An 18,221-nucleotide genomic window follows, 5' to 3' on the forward strand; every position below is an offset into this window, starting at 1 on the left:
TACATGGAGTGTTGGCTAAAAGGTTACTGACAGTCTTTCCTTGGCAAAGCCTGTATTTTCTGTATTATCTTCTAATTAGATTTGTTTTGTGTCAGGCAACTGCTTTTCCTTCTGAAGTCAAAGATTTGACAAAGAGAATCCGCACAGTGCTTATGGCTACTGCTCAAATGAAAGAACATGAGAAGGACCCAGAAATGCTGATAGATCTGCAGTACAGCTTAGCCAAGTCTTATGCAAGTACCCCAGAGCTCCGGAAAACATGGCTGGACAGCATGGCAAAGATCCACGTGAAAAATGGAGACTTTTCAGAGGTAATTCATGTAATTAAAAACATGGTGCGCAACAAAGACAGATTTTCAGATGACATTTTAATAATGTCCCTTTGTGCTTTGCAGGCAGCCATGTGTTATGTTCACGTAGCAGCCCTCGTTGCAGAGTTTCTGCACAGGAAAAGTAAGTGTCTGCTCTTTGGGAGGCACCAGGAGGATGATGCAGTGAAGGGGTTTGAGGGGGTTGGAATATTTTTAAAGATAATTTTCTCTCAATTTGGTAAATAATTATTTTAGAGACAAGCTAAAAAAGAAAATAAATAATGCAATGGATAAAACTAGAAGATTACGAGTATTTTTTAAGAAAGGAATCCAATTGCTCATATTCAGGCATTTTCTAGGCTGGCCAGGTCTACGTAGACAGCCACATTGTCATGGTGCTGAGTGAAATAAGAACTGACGCATCATGCCTTTGTTTAAAAGTTCACTTGTATTTTACAGTAGGAAATGGGCTCACAGGGGAAGCCCATGTTGAAAACTGATTGTCAATATGTTCATCAGAAGTACTACTATAGGCAGTACAGAAAACTATAGAATAAAGCAGTCAAAATTCAGTCAAAAAATGAGACTATAGCCAAACTATGCACATATATAAAGAACAATGAGAAAAAAAGGAGAGTGCTGTGGTTTAACGCAAAACAGGAAGGAAGGACAGACTTGTGTGTTCTCAAGTTACACCACATTGCAGATTTTCTTTTAAATATCTGTTCCACAGTTGATATATTGATTCCATTTCATATTTTCATGTAAGGGATTAATTGTTGAAGAGGACCCTTAACTTTTCAAAAAGTTAAGGCTGCATAAAACCTAGTTAAATGCACTGCCTTGGCTGGGAAAGTCTTCAGTACCCTGCTTAGGAGGCTTGGAGTCCCTCCAAATTCTCTGCTTAGTGTTGGCTATTTGGTTTTGTCTGCTGCAGAACTCTTCCCCAGTGGATGCACTGCCTTCAGGAAAATCACTCCCAACATTGATGAGGAAGGTGCAATGAAAGAAGATGGTGGAATGATGGATGTACATTACAGTGAGGTGAGGTCCTGTGCTATAGACTACAGGATATTTGATGGCTGGTTAGGATTTAGTTTTAGACATTGTTCATGTGAGCTCTAACATAAATTATAGCATACACTGGCATTTGTAAAGAAGACTGTTGCACTGCAATTTCCCAAGAGAAATCTGCACTGAAGGATTTGCTGTGTATGATTCAGAAAGGCAAAACTGGTGTAAGTTCTTGATTCCTATAAAAGGCTTTTCGAGCACCGAGACTGAAAAAGCTGCACCACAACCTTTGCCTCCTGTGTTATGCAAATCCTGATTTCTGCCAGCACAGGGCAGTGCAGCTGGGCGTAGTATTTCCAAGGAGGGATAGAATGCAAGTCAACTTAGGTTGCCCGTGAGTTAGGGCTGTGCTGTAGGACAGCATGTTAGCAGAACAATCCAGAAACCATAGCAGGGCACTGGGGAAGTGGGTAGATCCACCCATGAGTCATAAAGTCTCACAGTTACCTCTGCACCGTAGCTGTACAACTACATTGGGTGGGCCACACGTGGCTGAGCGAGGTGGCCCTGCAGCCCAGCTGCCCACTCCTCAAGACTAAGCTTGAGGGTCCTCAGCATCACATCCCACTGCTGTTGCACAACATGTTGTTTGGACATGTTTCTTAGACATACACCTCTGACTCCCAGTGCTGTCATCTCTGTATTTTCCCAGAGTTTTGGCATTCTCCTGAGGAGGTAGCTAAATAACCAGGACATACTTGCTGGCTATTGTGCTAACGATTGTTAAGAAATAATGAACTTTTTAAAAATAACTCATACTTTTTCTTCCCCCCCCGCCCCCTAAAATTTAGAATGCTTTTGGAAAGACCGGGAACACCAAGGATTTAAACTTAATTTCTTCTTAACTTAAACTGTGGCTACTTATCCTGGGACCCAATAAAGTATCTGAAGTTAAAGTGGCTTTCTTTTCTAACTTTGACTGTTATTAACATCACCCATTTGGTTGCTCTTGTAGGAGGTCCTGGTGGAGCTGCTGGAGCAGTGTGTAGATGGCCTGTGGAAAGCAGAGCGTTATGAAACAATTTCTGAAGTTTCCAAACTGATCATTCCTATTTATGAAAAGCGGCGGGAATTTGAGGTGGGCATTTTGAGTAGTTTGCATACAGCAGGTAATTTTCTAGATTGCTTCATTGCTGGTCAATAAAGAAATTAGTGAAAGCAATGGTCTGAGAGGTAATTATTAAAGCTAAGTTATGGGAGACTCATGTTTAGTGAATAATTCCCACCTTCCTTCCCCTAAAATAAAACTTATCATCCCATATGCTCCTCAAAGCTGGATTCTTTTTGAGACTTGAGGTTCTTGAGGGTTAAAAACAGAGTGAGAACTGTTCAAAGATCTGTAGGTAACTCAGTGGCAAGTGGAGAGGAAGGAAGGAAGTTGTTACCAGCCCTCTGCCTTGCTCCTTCCCAGCACCTGCTGCGACCTGTGCTTTGGTGAGGCTGGGCGTCAGCTGCTGAGTAGTGTTGCCCTTTCCCACCCTCTGCCATGACCCCTTCCACATCAGGACAGCATCCAAATATAACTGAAGCTAGGGAAAGTCTTGCCTTGATCTGTTTGTTTTTTTTTTTCATTATAAAGCTGGTTTTAATCAAAAAAATACTTCCTGCATAAAATATTGCAAGCTTCTCTACTTGTAAAAGCCGAGTCAGGGGACACGCTGGGACAGTGCACTCAGCCTTCTCTCCAAGGGTAGTGGCTTTACTGCAGTCTGTGGTACCTTGCAGACCTGACACTAAGCGTGTACTTAAGGCAGGTTTTTCAAGCAAAACTGCATGAGTTCAACCTCTTTGGAAATTCAAGTTTCAATTCTCCAAAGCATTGTGTTCAGATATCTCAGTAGCTTCCGGTGTTAACTAGAATGTCCTACCTGCAAAATCCTGTTTTAACAATGTCAAAATCTGATTTCCAGAAACTTACTCAGCTGTACAGAACGCTCCATGGAGCATATGCTAAGATATTGGAAGTAATGCACTCAAGGAAGAGGCTCCTTGGAACCTTTTTCAGAGTGGCCTTTTATGGACAAGTAAGTATATACTGGCTTGTCAGCTACCCCTTACCAGGCATCCTGGCCCCAAAAGCTGCTGCTCTGTCAGACCTGGAGCTGAAAAGTTCCTCTGGGGCAGCCACCAGCGTGTCTACCTGAGCATTTTGGTATCACACGCCTGTGGTGAGGGTTTGTGTCTGTTCCAGGAGCACTTGATTTATTATCAAGTTTATGATTCTGCTGGTAGGCTTTTCATAAAACAACTCAGCAGTTAGGAAATGGCTTACTAGGTTCAGAAAACACTGGGGTATTTTAGTAACTATAGTTATTATAAATTACACAATTTAGTGTGTATAGTATATAACTGCTAACAGTATATATAACCATAGTATATAAAAAATAGTAGTAACAGACATTTTTTTTTCTGCAGACAATTGCTGCTCCCTTCTACGTATTAGTAGAGTAAATGGTTTTGGGAGAAGATGGAGACAAAACATGTATCAGTGTTGGTTACTCATGTGTAGAGATAGAGAGTATTTCTGTTAGCTGAGGTAGCTGGAAAACTGAACAAGATCTGGGGCTTAGAGTCCCAGGAAGGGGCATGATCTTATCATATCTGATGAAGTCTTCTGAGCTTGAAAGCAGTTGTGGTTTTGGGGTTTTTTTATTCCACCTGTAGAAGTTAATCTAAAGTATGATACCCTCATGTCCTTTTTGTCTCTGAACAACCTACTTCTGCTTGTGGACCCATAACTGTGGGGGACATACGGGACCCCTCTTTAGAAAACCCTATGGAAATTAAATTAGCCTTGCTTTTTCCTCATTCCTTCTTTTAGAGAAGATGATAAATACCCTTGAAACCATCATGGGTTTGTACCTTTGAACACCACTCTCACTGCACACACAACATATTGGAGCATTGCCATGCTGCATTTGCTGCAGCAGACATACATTTTACGTTTGTCCTCATCTAATCCACAACTTTGGATATGTAAAAAGTAAATATTTAAGGTCAGCAAAAGATAAAAGACAACAACTGCAAGGTTAGTTTTCCAGAAGCTGTGGAAATAACTGGACTAGCTCCTAAAATTAAGCTGTGTAACATGTCATCCTGACAATCAATACTTGATCCAGTTTTGTACTTTAAAGCTTTGCCGGCTTTTTATTCCAACTACCCACAAATAGTTTTAACACTATGTCACAACTTCTGACTGGAATAGCTTGCCAAAGTGTGAAGTTTTCATGCTGTTTCCATTATGGGGAGGACTGGTGATGCAAGCACAACCTTTGATGCAGTTTTGTCTTTACTTACAGTAAATACACCAAGTTCCACTTCCTTGAATACAAGAGGAATTAAAGCAGAGAAAATCTATTTTTTTTTTTATTGCTTAAAGTCTCTCACAGTCTACACAAATTCCTTAATTTCAGACTTTTCTTATGGCTCTGCTGTCCTCAACTTAATTATCTTTCAGCTCCTTCTCTGTGCCTTGTTTTTATGGTTTTTTTCCCATTTGTCTCTTTCCAATCTTCCAAAAGGTCATGTGCTGGCCAAACCATCTTCCATATTGTTTAGATTTCTCACTGATTGTACTCAAGCAATGACATGTTATGTTTGGGCTGGTTGAGGAATTTTATGGGGCTTTTTAGACAATTTTTGAACGAACCTATTAAACAGCCTGAGTTCAGAGAGACTTTATGGGAGCCATAGCCTTACAAACCTTCTTGGCTTTCTGAAATGTTAGTAGAAACTTACTTTCCAAGTAGCAAATCTAAGATAAAGTTCTCCAAATGAAGGAACACAGCTATTCCTCACTACTTCACTATTTTATTTTTTTTTTTGTGTTTAATGCAAGACATTCTTTGAAGAAGAAGATGGGAAGGAATACGTCTATAAGGAACCAAAACTGACAGGCCTCTCAGAGATCTCCTTCAGACTTCTTAAGCTTTATGGAGAAAAATTTGGGTCAGAGACTGTAAAGATTATCCAGGATTCTAATAAGGTAGAGTTAAAGTGCATGAACAAGCTGATAAAATGCTGTTAGCAGAAATGCTGTTAGGGTGAACTTTGCTGTGTGGAGCTGAAGAAGGAAGTTGACAGAGCATCCCTTCCTTCTGCCAGTAGGAAGGGAGGAGCAAGCCCTCTCCTCCACCCTCTTGCAAGCACCTTGCTTCCAATGGCCCCTCGCATCCTCCTGCTCCAGTGTGGACATGCTGGCACAGCCTGACAAATTTTGGTGCTGCTCCGGCTCCTGGGTGGATGGAAACAAGTCAGTTGGGAATTATAAATGGGAAATTGCAATCCCTATCCCACTGAACCTTGTTGTTGGCAGGTGTCAGAAGCCAGCACAGAGCAGCAGATGACTGGAAGCAGAGTTACTTCTTGTTGCTTTGACACTCCAAGTCTAAAAAACCAATCTTTTTGGGCCTTGCAGCCATAGCTCCTTCTCTTTCACACGGAATACTTATTTATGCTCCCTGCAAGGGCTGTTCCCACCCTTAGACTGCAACTGCAGATATATCTGGGTTAGCAAAGACAGCAGTGGTGATCCCAAACCTGGCTTAGTGCAAGCCTGCAGATTTGCCTGTCCCAGCACAGCACTGTATGAGCATTGGCTTGTGCTCCAAAAACTTTATGGTCATATTAGAAGGACTAAGTAGCTCAGGCATGTGCTGCATTGATGGATAAGGTGATATGACTGCCTGCTCAGGAGCAGCTCGTTTGGCACCATATGACATGTTTCTTGTGCCACACCTCTTTGTCTTGTAGTGGTCTAGACATCCCAGCTGAGGTCAAAAGGAGCATTTGATGTGTCCCTAATCTGCGTGCAGTAAGGCCAGGTCAGCAGGGAATTAGTTTAAATCAGATCCCAGTATATAAATTAGCCAACTGTAAGTTATTAACCTTTGCTCTCTTTGTGAGTGACCCACAGGTCAACATTAAAGACCTTGATCCTAAGTATGCCCATATTCAAGTGACTTACGTGAAGCCCTATTTTGAAGACAAAGAAATCTCTGAAAGAAAGACTGAATTTGAAAGAAATCATAACATCAATAGATTTGTATTTGAAACTCCTTACACTTTATCTGGAAAAAAGCATGGCAGTGTGGAAGAACAGTGTAAAAAAAGGACCATTCTAACTAGTAAGTACAAACATCTGATCATGAGACAGTATCAGCAACTATTTTGAAACTATTTTAGCTCATGAAAATATCCCTCAGCTTCTCTCTTGATATCTCTCAGCTTAATCAGAATTGTGAGATGATATCCTGGTTGGGAGGGATAATTTACCTTGTGTTTTTATGTTCACATTTTTCCAAATTAATAAACTGTGCTGGTAAATTATAACCTTGTTTGAGATTTCACACACACCAAATAAATCCCTAAGAGCAAGAATCTGCTTGTATATATTCTGTGAAGAGTACTCCTATGTGCTGCATGACTTTTCAACCTATAAATTTCTTTTGCTGTTTCTGCTAGCTTCCAACTCCTTTCCATACGTAAAGAAGAGAATTCCAGTCAATTATGAACATCAGGTTAATTTAAAACCAATCGACGTTGCTACCGATGAAATAAAAGACAAGACAGCAGAGCTGCAGAAACTCTGCTCTGCTGGTGACGTTGACATGATCCAGCTGCAGCTCAAATTGCAAGGCTGTGTTTCTGTGCAGGTGAGTCTGTCTGATGTCTGTTCAAAATTGTGTTTATATACACAACTCAGGGTGAGCTATCTAGTCCTGACACAACACATTGACTTTCCAGAAATCATTAACTACCCGGCTTGCAGGGCTGAGCCATCAGCCTGCCAGCCCAGCTTCCCTGCAGCTTCGCTGCTGCATTAGCAGGAGGCTCCTGGCAATAAACACTTTCTCCAGTGGTGTTTACAGTGTCTAGTCCAAGTAATTGCCCATTAGTTGGCCGTGAGTGACTGCTGAAATATACTTAACTCTTGAACATTGCACTGCAAGTATCTGGCACTAATAGCCTTTTTGCAAGCCTGACTTCTCAAGCTGGTTAAATGACCTTAGGACTGGGATCATTCTGCTCTTCCAAACGGAAATAAGAGGAAAGTATGAAGAAACAAATTTAATCTCTCTTTTTATCTCCATTTATCTTTTGATCTTAGAAAATGTAGATGGAAAAATACTCAACCTTTGAAACTTTCAGTGTCTCTGGTGACATTAGTAATGCAGAGTTGATGGCATTCAAATAGCTAATGTTGGGTGGGTTTTTTAAAAAAAAATTGTTATTCTTTTCACAAATGCCTTTAGCAACTCAGCAGAAGTTCTAGCATAAATGATTTCTGTGATTCACCACCTCAGATTTCTTCTTTGGTTCTAGGTTAATGCTGGTCCCTTGGCCTATGCCAGAGCTTTCCTAAGTGACAGCCAGTCCAGCAAATATCCTGCTAAGAAGGTGAATGAGTTGAAAGAAATGTTCAGGTAGGATTTCTAATGTAATAAAAACTATCTAGCTGGCTGGAACATGGTGCCTGCTTTGATTATATTTTTGTCTGTCTCCAAAATCAGCAGATGCTGTGTGTTTGATATGTCTTATAAAGATCCAAATCTCATAGGATTATGGGTGCTCAGACATATGAGAAAAGCCAATGTAATTATATCTGTCAAAAGTTCTCAAGCTCAGGGCTGTGCTCTTCATGGGGAGATTTACTTGAACACCTGCTTCAACAGTTGGTATGGATATTTGAGATTATCACATGAAGGAAGTATGTTTGAAAACCAGAGATCTGACAGTCCTGTCTTCAGGCATCTTTCACATTGTGCATTGCTTCCCAGTTTTTCCAAAGGGATTTTTTGCTAGATAATGATGAACTTGAAACACTTTAAAGCAAATCTTTTCCCCGTTTATGGGAGACCGTTGTTCTCATTTCTGCTGCTAATTTTTGAAACTATGTGACTTGCACAGGTGTTTTTCTAATTTCTGTCCCTTAGGGTAGGTTTTACCTCTCACTTGAAAGTGTCCTCCAAGATATAATTAGGCAACTGCTGCTTCACTTCAGGATGATGAGTCTTTGCCACCCTATTTTCTGAACCTCTCGGGTGCAAACAGTTGTCTGCCACCCCCTGCGTTTGTTCCTCTGTGCTGGTGGCTCCCATTTCACTCATTAGTAGTTACATGGAGAAAGCAGCTTTTGGGCCAATCCAATTCTCCTTCTGGGTATTGAGTAACCTGACAATAAGGGAGCAATCCCTGCAAACCTACCATGCATAGATGCAGACTAGAGGAAAGGCGGTTTTACTTTCCAGCCTTGCAGTGCAGCCAAACTCTGGACAAACACAAACTCTGTTTCAAATGAGGTTTATAAGAAAGGAAAATATGTGTGTGAAATGAAGCAAAGAATGAACAACGGTAACCAAGAAACAGTATTGCACCTCCCCATGATCCAAACTTCCTTCTGGAGGGTGTCTCTGCTGATAGCAACCTGCCCTCTCCAGCACACTGCTGTGTCACACACACAGCTCTGACTAGCCCTGATCAACTGGTTTCCCCTCTGTGCCTGGCCATGGCCTCCCTCTGTTCTGTGACCCCACGTGCAGCTGGTTGGGCTTATCTGGTACCTGTGAGTTGTGTGTGGTCCTGCAGGTCGGAGTGTGTCCCATCTGCTGAGGATCCAGGCTTGAAGGAGCTCCAGCAGAAAGCCCCATCCCTGTGTTGGAGTCCCTCCCCATTCCCTGACCCACCGGGCCAGGGATGCTCCCGGAATGCAACTTGTCCCAAACATTGGAGAAAAAAGGGTGGTGGGAAATAATGAGATTTTCCTGTCTGGTTGCTTGCTTGGTAGAAGACTAAGCTATTGTAACGCCCCAAGTTCATTCCTTTCCTCCCCAGGAAGTTTATCCAAGCCTGTGGAATTGCTCTGGAGCTCAACGAGCGTCTCATTAAGGAGGACCAAGTGGAGTACCACGAGGGGCTAAAATCAAACTTTCGGGATATGGTGAAAGAGCTTTCTGACATCATCCACGAACAGGCACGTACTGCATGCCAGGAGCCCACAGAGGTGGCTCTCTGTGCTTGAAAATTAGCTAAGCTGAAAACTGAGATCTGATTGAAAACTTGATCATCCTTCATGTTATGTAGCTAAATATAAAAAGGCCAGTAAGTGAACATGAAAATTAAGCAATAGACTTGGTGCATTCCTAAAACTGCTTTCTGTTCACTGAAAGTCTCAGTCTGGTGTTGGTATTCAGTGTGCTTCAGGGTGGAGTCTTCGCTGACACATGCTGTAGTTTCCTGGCTGACATGGTCAGCAGTCCTGTGTCCTCTGTTTCGTCATGTTTTATACATTACAAGAGGTCACAGATCAAAATTCTCTGGCAAAAAATTTCCATTCCCTCAGTTATATCCAGGTTAAGTTACTTTTTTTTTTAATATGTTATTTTTGCTTAAAAGATGTTTTAATTTTTGCCTGATGCCAACACGTCATTTATATGCACAGTTAAAATATTTCTTCTAATTTATCTGATCCGTGCTTTGATCTTTCTAGGAAAATACATTTGAGTAGTAGCATCAGAGAGGTGAGAGATTCAAAGAGCAGTTGCACTTCTACATAGCATCATGCTATGAAATTAGATGAAAACTGGGTTTCTGAAGTAATCTCCATACCTCTGCTCTTTAATTTTGCCTTCATTATGACAAAAGAAAGCTTGTTGTAAATTTATAGTATCAAGGATATAAAATTAATGGTACAGACTACATTGTGATTCATAGAACTTGAAATTTAGAGAAATCCTTTCAGGGACTCCCAGTTAGTTGATATACAGTCCATGTGTGACTATGAATTAAAAATGCAACATTTTAAGTCACTGAAAGCAGCTAGGCAAATTCCACAGTAAGTTGAGTAGCTGTTCACAGTAATGCAAAAATGTGCAAATACAAAAAATAATACAACTGCACCAGGCTGCTGTTTGTAAATTGGGTTTATTTACAATGAAATAATGCTTATGGGAATCAGAATCTTGTTATGGAAGAGTACAATATCATTTCAGGGAAGCAGTCTCATGATGGGGCTGAATTTTGTTGTAGGAGCATAAGGGTGGATCTGTTTGAGAGTGACTGCTGCACCCCTCTTGCTTTTGTTAGATTTTTCTTCTATTCTGCTCATCACCACCATTTTTTTAGGGTGCAAACTACTCACTTTGCACATGTGCCACTCTTATTTTTTTCATTTGCATTACCTACCCTGCATACTCCACTGCTGAACTTTGATCAGAGAAGCTCTTTCATAGGAGTTGCCACCTGCTTACTCTAAGCTGTTTGCAGTAAACCTTTCCAAGACATTTAATTTGCATGCAGCTGCTGGAACTTTTGTGGCTTCTGAATTCTGCAATAGTCAAATCAAAACCAAATCACTCAGTCCTGCACTGTCACAGTACAATGGTTAAAATTATCTTAGAATAAAGAAGCATTGTTAAAGCACACTCCCTACTGTCTCAATAGATTTACAAATCCACTGTTGTGTTGTCGTTGGTTCATGGGCAAAATATGACTGAAATGTCCAAGTGAAGGGCTCCCTGGGAAGGATATACTTTTCACTTTCTTCTTGTATTAGCTCAAAAGGCAGTTTAAAAGACCATGTTTAAAAACACTGTTCTTTATAGTTATACAACATTATGTACAACTGCTGACTTAAACTTTGCATTGCCATCAAATGGCCCAGGTATCTAACAAATTAAACTTCATGGAACATGTTTTCCTCTTCTGCAACAAGAAGGTAAACATAAAAAGTATATTGCATTAATTTGGGGTTCTCATTGCAAATAACATATGCTTTTCTAATACTGCCAGTGTCCCAAAGCAATACAGCCAGTGCCCTTTGTTTGAGGTGGAAGGGCAGGTGGACAACTCACGGGTCAGCCCATGACCTATCTACAGATCTTTTAAGTTAGGGAAATGTAAACACAAAAAATGGATAAACTGCAGCTGAACAGGTCCTGGAAGCTTCAGAGACTGGCAGAAGGCTGGATGTCCAGAAGCTGTTTATGATGGCCAGTGATTTCGTTCCACTAATGCAACTTCAGGCTAACTGGTGAACCACATGGTGAAAAACAAATACACAGTCAGCTCTAGCACAGCTCTGCCAGTCCAGTTAGATCCTGTGCTGTCAGACTGTCCTTCAGATTATAAAGTATAATATCTTGCCAAATGGCACAGAGGTAAAGAGTGTCTGCTGGGTTTAGCTGTGTTTACCAAAAAAACTATTAAAATTCTGTTACTACTAAGACAGAATAAAAAAAATTGCTGTACAGAGAACTGTTTTTTCCCTATGGTGCGTAGTTGTAACTAAAAATGATCCAGCAGTATGCAGAATAGTGTATATATTAATGCTACAGAAATTGCTAAATTACTCTTCTTTCTCATTTCTTTGTTACGCTGCCTTTGCGAAACAGCTTTGAAGACAAGGTTGGGTATCTCTTTTTTGCATACCTTTTTAAACAGCTTGATTATAATAATGAGCTGAGACCTTTACTGAATTTGTGATTATTGTGTTTTGTCTAGATCTACCATGAAGATACAATGCACTCACCATGGATGCACGACTCCCTCCATGTCTTCTGTGCCATCAGCGGAACCTCTGGTGATGGAAGTTACTGTTCACTCAGACCCACTGCTGAAATATAAACATATCAGTCATATTTTACACAGCTTTCTCAGGAATTCTTGGAACTGTACAAAGGATGCTTAAAACCATCCATGATGAGCAAAGATTCAGTTGTGGATTTTTTGTTTGTTTGTTTGTTTCCCAAAAGGAGTTGCCATGCTTTCAAACAGGGTGCTTGCTTATTTTGCTGAGCAACATTGAAAGTGCCTGGACATTGCACCACTGTGCTTGTTTTCTACTATTTTTTTTAAGCTAAATGTATAACAGGACATGGTAAGGCAGTTATCTAAATATGTATTGAATTGCTGAACTATGAATTGAAGTGATGACGTACTATGTAAAGTTGTACAATGGAATATAATAAAATGTAAAAGTACTTTGTAAATAGAAGGAGTATAGAGTATATAGAAATTAGCATTGTATCATATTTGCTGCTAAAAGCTTTGTTGGCCAGGGAACATGAAGGAGAAATTGTAGTCACTAGTAAGAGACCTTCCTCTTCTAAAAAGTGACTTGGGGTCTAGACACCCCTCTTGCACTCCTTGAGAGTAAGTTTGCCCTAGTCTGGAATAAATAAAAACCTAAGTCAGAAATTATAATTTTCATACATCCTCAGAACAGATATTTTAAAAGTAATCTCCATGAAAGCTGAGCTTACTGTAACTGATTTAAATTTTGGGTAACCTTTCACAGCTGCAGGAGAGGATGGATTGTACTCACTAAGGACAACCTGAGAAATTTGTCATTTAAGATGAGTTTTCCTGTTTACCACTCATGGTCTCACACAAATATAAACTCTGAGGACACCTTAAATTGAGTTGGAAATTATAGAGTGCTTTAAAAGTGTTTGGAAAAATTCTAATAATCTGAGAGATGTAGTTTAAAAAAAAAAAAAGGCAGCACATTGAAATAACTCATACAAAATTGAGGCGATTTCTTTTAGCACCATAAAACATGCATTTTCCCTCCTGTTAAACAGATCTGTTTTCTGAAAGCTTGGGTTTTTTGTCTGACATGTGGTTAGAGAAAATGTATTTTCCATAATTCTTTTATTCCTCCTTCCCCATCCCAAAGCTTGAATACATTGTCTCTTTTTAATAAGACACTTCAGATGCAGGAAGAACAACACAGAGCAGTAATCCTTTTATCTGGCAACATTTTTAACATCCGTGTTTTTTCAAAATCCCATCAATTGTAAATATGGTTCCAGTAGTTCATATGGGAAGAGTGGGGTTTTTTAAGGATATGTAACAAAATGCCATAGTAAAAGGACTCCAGCTGGGTATTTAGCTTGGCTGTAGTGTCTATAAAATGTTAAGCTTCTAATCTTTGTAACAAAAATTATCTTCAAATAGTAGCTGGACCACATTTCAAAATGTTTGTTATGCATGATTCTAAATACCTAGAATTAATTGTCTTCTGAGAAAATAATGTTGTGATCCATAAATTCACCCATTAGCTGTTGCAAGCAAAATAGAGATGTGCCTGTATAACAAACTGGCCACATTTCTGCTTGTATGTGCTTTTATGCCAAGCAGGCTCCAAATTTAGCATAACAGAAAGAGGAAGAGAGACTAGTGTGTTTAAATATGGTTAGCACCTTACAGATTGTCATCTTTCAACAAATAATATTTAAAGGCAGATAGTGAGAGTTTTCCAAATTTCTTTACTAAAAGGTGTTGAAGCTTGATCCAGTACAAGATTTTTTGGAGCTACTTAACTTCTAAACGTCAGTACTAAGGGCATATCTTGACTGCAGTCAGCAATGATGAGATATGGACATCCAAAAGCTCTTGCACTGTAGCTCTTTTAAATACTGCAGATAACCCAGTAGTTTTCCTGGATTTGCAGTAAGATTCATATGCTTGTTTTTTGATGTCTTTAACGTTCTGGGGTAACACTGTTGGCTGAATTTTCAATTTCTATTCCTTATTTTTACTGGAATTCCAGTGCAATTCTTACTCGTATCTTCAAATGTCTTCGATGTTCCAAGATGCATTTTTGTCTGAACTTCTCAAGTTGTTGGTGGTGTTGGAGTTGTCCTGACATTTCACTGTCATATACTGGAAAGCTGTCTGGGTAATTTGGCCAAAAGAAAAGTGTGTTTAATACCAGTGTGGTTAGAATATATACAGTCACTACATTTCAGAATACACACTTATATGCAGTTTTAAGGAATTACAAAAATGATCATGCCCTAAGGATTTGCCTTCTGTCCTGCAGCTAAATAATTTTTCTGGGTTTTTTTTTTCTTACAGAATAATCTCCTTTTTAGATGGGTTATAAAAAGATTGGTAACAAACCAACTTGTTTTTCTTTTATGTATTCATGAATCTAGGGAGTGGCCATTAGATATTTTACAGCTGTATCTGGACAATAGTGCCAAGAAGATTATCACATTTTCTCTACCTAGACTTTTCCCGTATAATTGTTGCAGTTAAAAGAAATCCTCCAGATTTTTTTCTTATTTCAGGCTGAAATAGCTTAATTCACAGATATGGCTGGAGAGTGTACTGTATCTATGCCACTTTTATGTAGCTGGTACTCACATTGGGTACTTTCTATTTGCTGCCTTTCTGGGAACAACAGAAATGTCTATCGTTCATTATAATTTTTTGATTTTCTTATACTGCCTGAGGAATGGTGGAAGGTTTTTGGTCTGGAAAAATTAGTAGAACATATCTCAAATTACATCCTGGTATGCACTCTTTCTGTATCTCAGTGTGGCTACATCTACATATTTTATATATGTGCCTCTAATAACTTTGCTGCAAAACTGCTCTGCAACACATCAAGCCTTTGGGATGGATGCATTGGTAGTTTTGCTTAAAAGGCAAAGAAACAGGATAAAGTATCTCTCCATGAGGTTTAAGAGCACTTGGCTACTCTCAGTATCAGGATTGGTTTGGATAATGGTATGTGCTAGAACCAGATTGTTTGCAAATAGGACATATAAAGCAACAAAGAGTCTGCCAGCATTTTATGTACAAGAACTTGCTTTTAGAGTTTTATAGAGTAAGCGAAGTATAAACATTTTCTTCTTTGACCTACTGTTTTCTCTCTGCAGAGAGATTAGAAAGTGGTATTTTAAGAAAAATAACTTCAGAGTTATGTTTCTTTCTCCCCCAAAAAAACCTGGAATGAAGAACTTACTGCAGCGAAGGATGTATTTCTACATACTGCTTGGTGTTCTAAATTTCTTCTGATAACAGGAATTTCCATGAGATAGGCTAACAAATGAAAATCATCATGTCACACACCTGCAGTGACATGTTTATTTTGTTCCAGAAGACTTTTGAACATATGCAGCCTGGTATTTAGATATAGAATAAGACTTTACATAAACATGACACCTTTTGTCTCACAGTAGGTAAAATATGCTTGTTTTCCCTTTCTCTAGAGACAGGCCCCATGTACTTCACAGCAGTCTGCAGAATAACCCTATGATTTGAGTAACTTGACCCAAAAGAATTGGAAAAAAACAGAAGTGGAAGTCATGGGCTCAAAAATCTCATACAAATTAAACCACATCTTACTCAATTTACCTGCTTGAGGAGAGTAGCATGGGTTGATTTGATGTTCACTGAGCTGAGTTCTTTAATAAAACAAGAGTTTCTTACTGGATTGAAGAACACTGTGTACAGCTAATTATTATGCAAACACAGACTGTGTAGTACTTAACCTTTAAATAATATGCTTGTGTCAAGCAATGGTGAACACCAATTGTGATAAATACATAATCTTTTGGCTATTATGGATGTAATTAACTCCCTTCTCATGTAAATTTAACACCTGCTGCTACATATTCATAACAGAAGTGCTTTTACCGTGCGTGTTGTACAAAACATGTGTTGTATGAGCCCTGTGGAGCCTCCTGTGTGTGCCCAGGAACGGCGCGTCCCCCTTGCCTCGGTTGTCCACTCATGCACCTGGGACACTGAGTGATGCACAGCACTGCTCCAGAGCTTTCTGAGACCAGTGATCCTATATTGCCCTTTTTACTTTCTTCTTCTTGAATGATGAATAACTTTGACAAGAAACCAAGGCAAAAATCACATTCAGACGAGTTCAGAGAGTTTATTCCAGGTCAAAATAAAAGACTATGAAAAACAGGAATAAATAAGTGTTGCAATAAACATGTTTGGCTTAGGGTTTTGGTTTTGTTTTTTTTTCATTTCGCAGAATAGGATGAATGATCAGAAGCTAATACCAGTGTAAGATTCATGGGACTAAATCCTAGTCCACTGAGCTATCACATATGCTGCCTCTAAAGAAGATTACTGTAATAAACCTTCTAGCACATAAATACACCAAATGAAATTGTGAACACTAAATTACTCAGCAACGAATAGAAGATATTGATTCAGAAATGCCATAAATCCAGCTCAGAGGGATCCCAAAAACGTGATTAATCCGGAAACTTGAGACAGACAATAGACATGCATACAAATTTACCAATAGAACAAGGTATGAATGACTAGTAAGGAAACATCCCAGCAGATCACCCTACTTTGCTAAAGAATATCCAGTAAGTGTGTGATCTGGTTTGTAGTTGCAATTTTCAAACCCAGACTTTTGCTCTTTGGGTGAGTATTTATTGTTGCTCTTCTCCAATTAACTCAACTTACATGGAAGATACACTAGTGTACATGCTCAGGCCAGGCAGTTTTACCAGCTCTTATATGATGTAATGAAAGTCAGGCATAATTATTATTTACCTCATCAGAACATAAAGGACAAACTTCTTTTTCTACTGCTGTCTTCTACCCCTGAGGCTTCTCTATGGCACTCTTGGAAGACTTGGCCAAACAGCTGTAGAACCAGTTTCATGCCCTGCCTCCCTTGATAGGTAAAGGAATTACTCTCTTGCCAAATAAATAGATTAATTAAATAGATCATGTTATTTAAGGAACTGTGAGCAGAAAAGTTGATGCATGGACTTGCAATAGCAAGTCGGACAGGGATACAACATTTGCACAAGCACACCTGGTTCCATATCTACCCAAAAGTGCTCTGCAAAGGAGGTGGGTTTTGTTCCTCATGATTTGTGATTTCCCATGGGGCTTGGGGAGCAGCGCAGAGGGATTTTGCGGAGTTCATGGCCATTGTGGACACTCATATCACAAAATTCTAGATGACCCCAAAAAACACTGAGGTCGAAAAGGGAGAGGCCCCATGAGTCAGACGGGGTTTTTTTTCAGCTCATAGTTTTGGATTTTTGTGCCTCAGATCCAGCTGTATTCTATTTGAGCCCTTTTTTGAACCGACTCCAGCCATCTTCTGAAGAGTCTGTCATTACGTCAGTTAAGACCCAAAGTACTGATGGAAGCTGCTGCAAAATCCAAAATCAAAAAAGGTGAATCTCACCATTACTGTGAGGTGACTGCAGAGTCTTCTGCTCCCAAAGGGACAAATCCCCACAGCCCTGTGCTGATAATTACTGCTGCTGCTTGTCAGACCTAGTAATCACGAAGCCAGTCCATTCATCAGCACCATTTGTTAATCTGTGTTAGGGAACATGTACAGGAAAAAATGGTTAGTTGTTTGGTTTTTGTTTTTTCTTTGGTTTTGTTTTTTTTTAAATGCATCGGCAAACTTACTGCACAGTCCCACGACCACTGGCTTTGGTTGCATGGGTGAAAATGGCAGGAACACACAGCCAAGGGCAGATCAGCAACATATTCATAAATCAGTTTACACCAAGCATGAAGCCATTTTCCAAGTACTCATTTGACAGATTACTTTAAATGTATCTCAGGTGTGTCTATACAAGTTCCAGTCACTGCAGCGCAGGTGTATCGGCTCACAAGGACATGAACGAGCATGAAATCTGCAACAGAAAGATGCAGGACGGGATTCAACACAATTGAGAAATGGGAAGTTTTGGGTAGGTGGCAGAGATCAAAGACTTTGGCAGCCATTCTGATTGACGTGAATCAGTATGGGAATGTGGTAACAAGCCGGGCACTCGGGGAGCCAGGAGAGAGACAGGGAAAAATGTTTCAGCTGCCGACAAGAACGATGACGGGCAGGCAACCAAAAGCGTGTGAGCCATTGGATGTGTGCTTGGCACTGACTCTCCCGGGAGAAAGAGTGGACAAAACAGAAGGAAGGAAAGAAAACATCAGCAGGGAAACCGAAAGCAAGAGGGAGAAGTTGCTTGGGTCAGTTTTACTCTACAAATGCCCTCACTAGCAGGCGTAGTCCCTGCTGGCTACAGGTAGTTGCACAAT

General features: G+C 39.9%; 1 protein-coding gene across 7 annotated transcripts in view; it reads left to right on the forward strand.

The window, feature by feature from the left end:
* The window catches only part of DOCK11 (dedicator of cytokinesis 11), an 81,135-nt gene extending 65,518 nt beyond the window's left edge, over window positions 1-15,617 (forward strand). For 5 of the 7 annotated variants that reach the window (XM_032701995.1, XM_032701989.1, XM_032701994.1 and 2 more), the window contains 11 exons: window positions 96-311; window positions 396-453; window positions 1,249-1,355; window positions 2,341-2,463; window positions 3,296-3,409; window positions 5,224-5,370; window positions 6,301-6,511; window positions 6,849-7,039; window positions 7,710-7,810; window positions 9,219-9,357; window positions 11,886-15,617. In XM_032701995.1, coding sequence (XP_032557886.1) covers window positions 96-311; window positions 396-453; window positions 1,249-1,355; window positions 2,341-2,463; window positions 3,296-3,409; window positions 5,224-5,370; window positions 6,301-6,511; window positions 6,849-7,039; window positions 7,710-7,810; window positions 9,219-9,357; window positions 11,886-12,008 — 1,530 coding nt within the window. In that variant the 3' untranslated portion in view covers window positions 12,009-15,617. Of the gene's footprint in view, window positions 1-95; window positions 312-395; window positions 454-1,248; window positions 1,356-2,340; window positions 2,464-3,295; window positions 3,410-5,223; window positions 5,371-6,300; window positions 6,512-6,848; window positions 7,040-7,709; window positions 7,811-9,218; window positions 9,358-11,776; window positions 11,790-11,885 lie in introns of all 7 variants that reach the window. The other 2 variants (XM_032701996.1, XM_032701992.1) reach the window with 2 other exon arrangements.
* The last annotated feature ends 2,604 nt before the right edge of the window (window positions 15,618-18,221 follow it).

The sequence above is a fragment of the Chiroxiphia lanceolata genome, chromosome 14 (assembly GCF_009829145.1).
Source record: "Chiroxiphia lanceolata isolate bChiLan1 chromosome 14, bChiLan1.pri, whole genome shotgun sequence".
In the NCBI taxonomy this organism is placed as follows: Eukaryota; Metazoa; Chordata; class Aves; order Passeriformes; family Pipridae; genus Chiroxiphia; species Chiroxiphia lanceolata.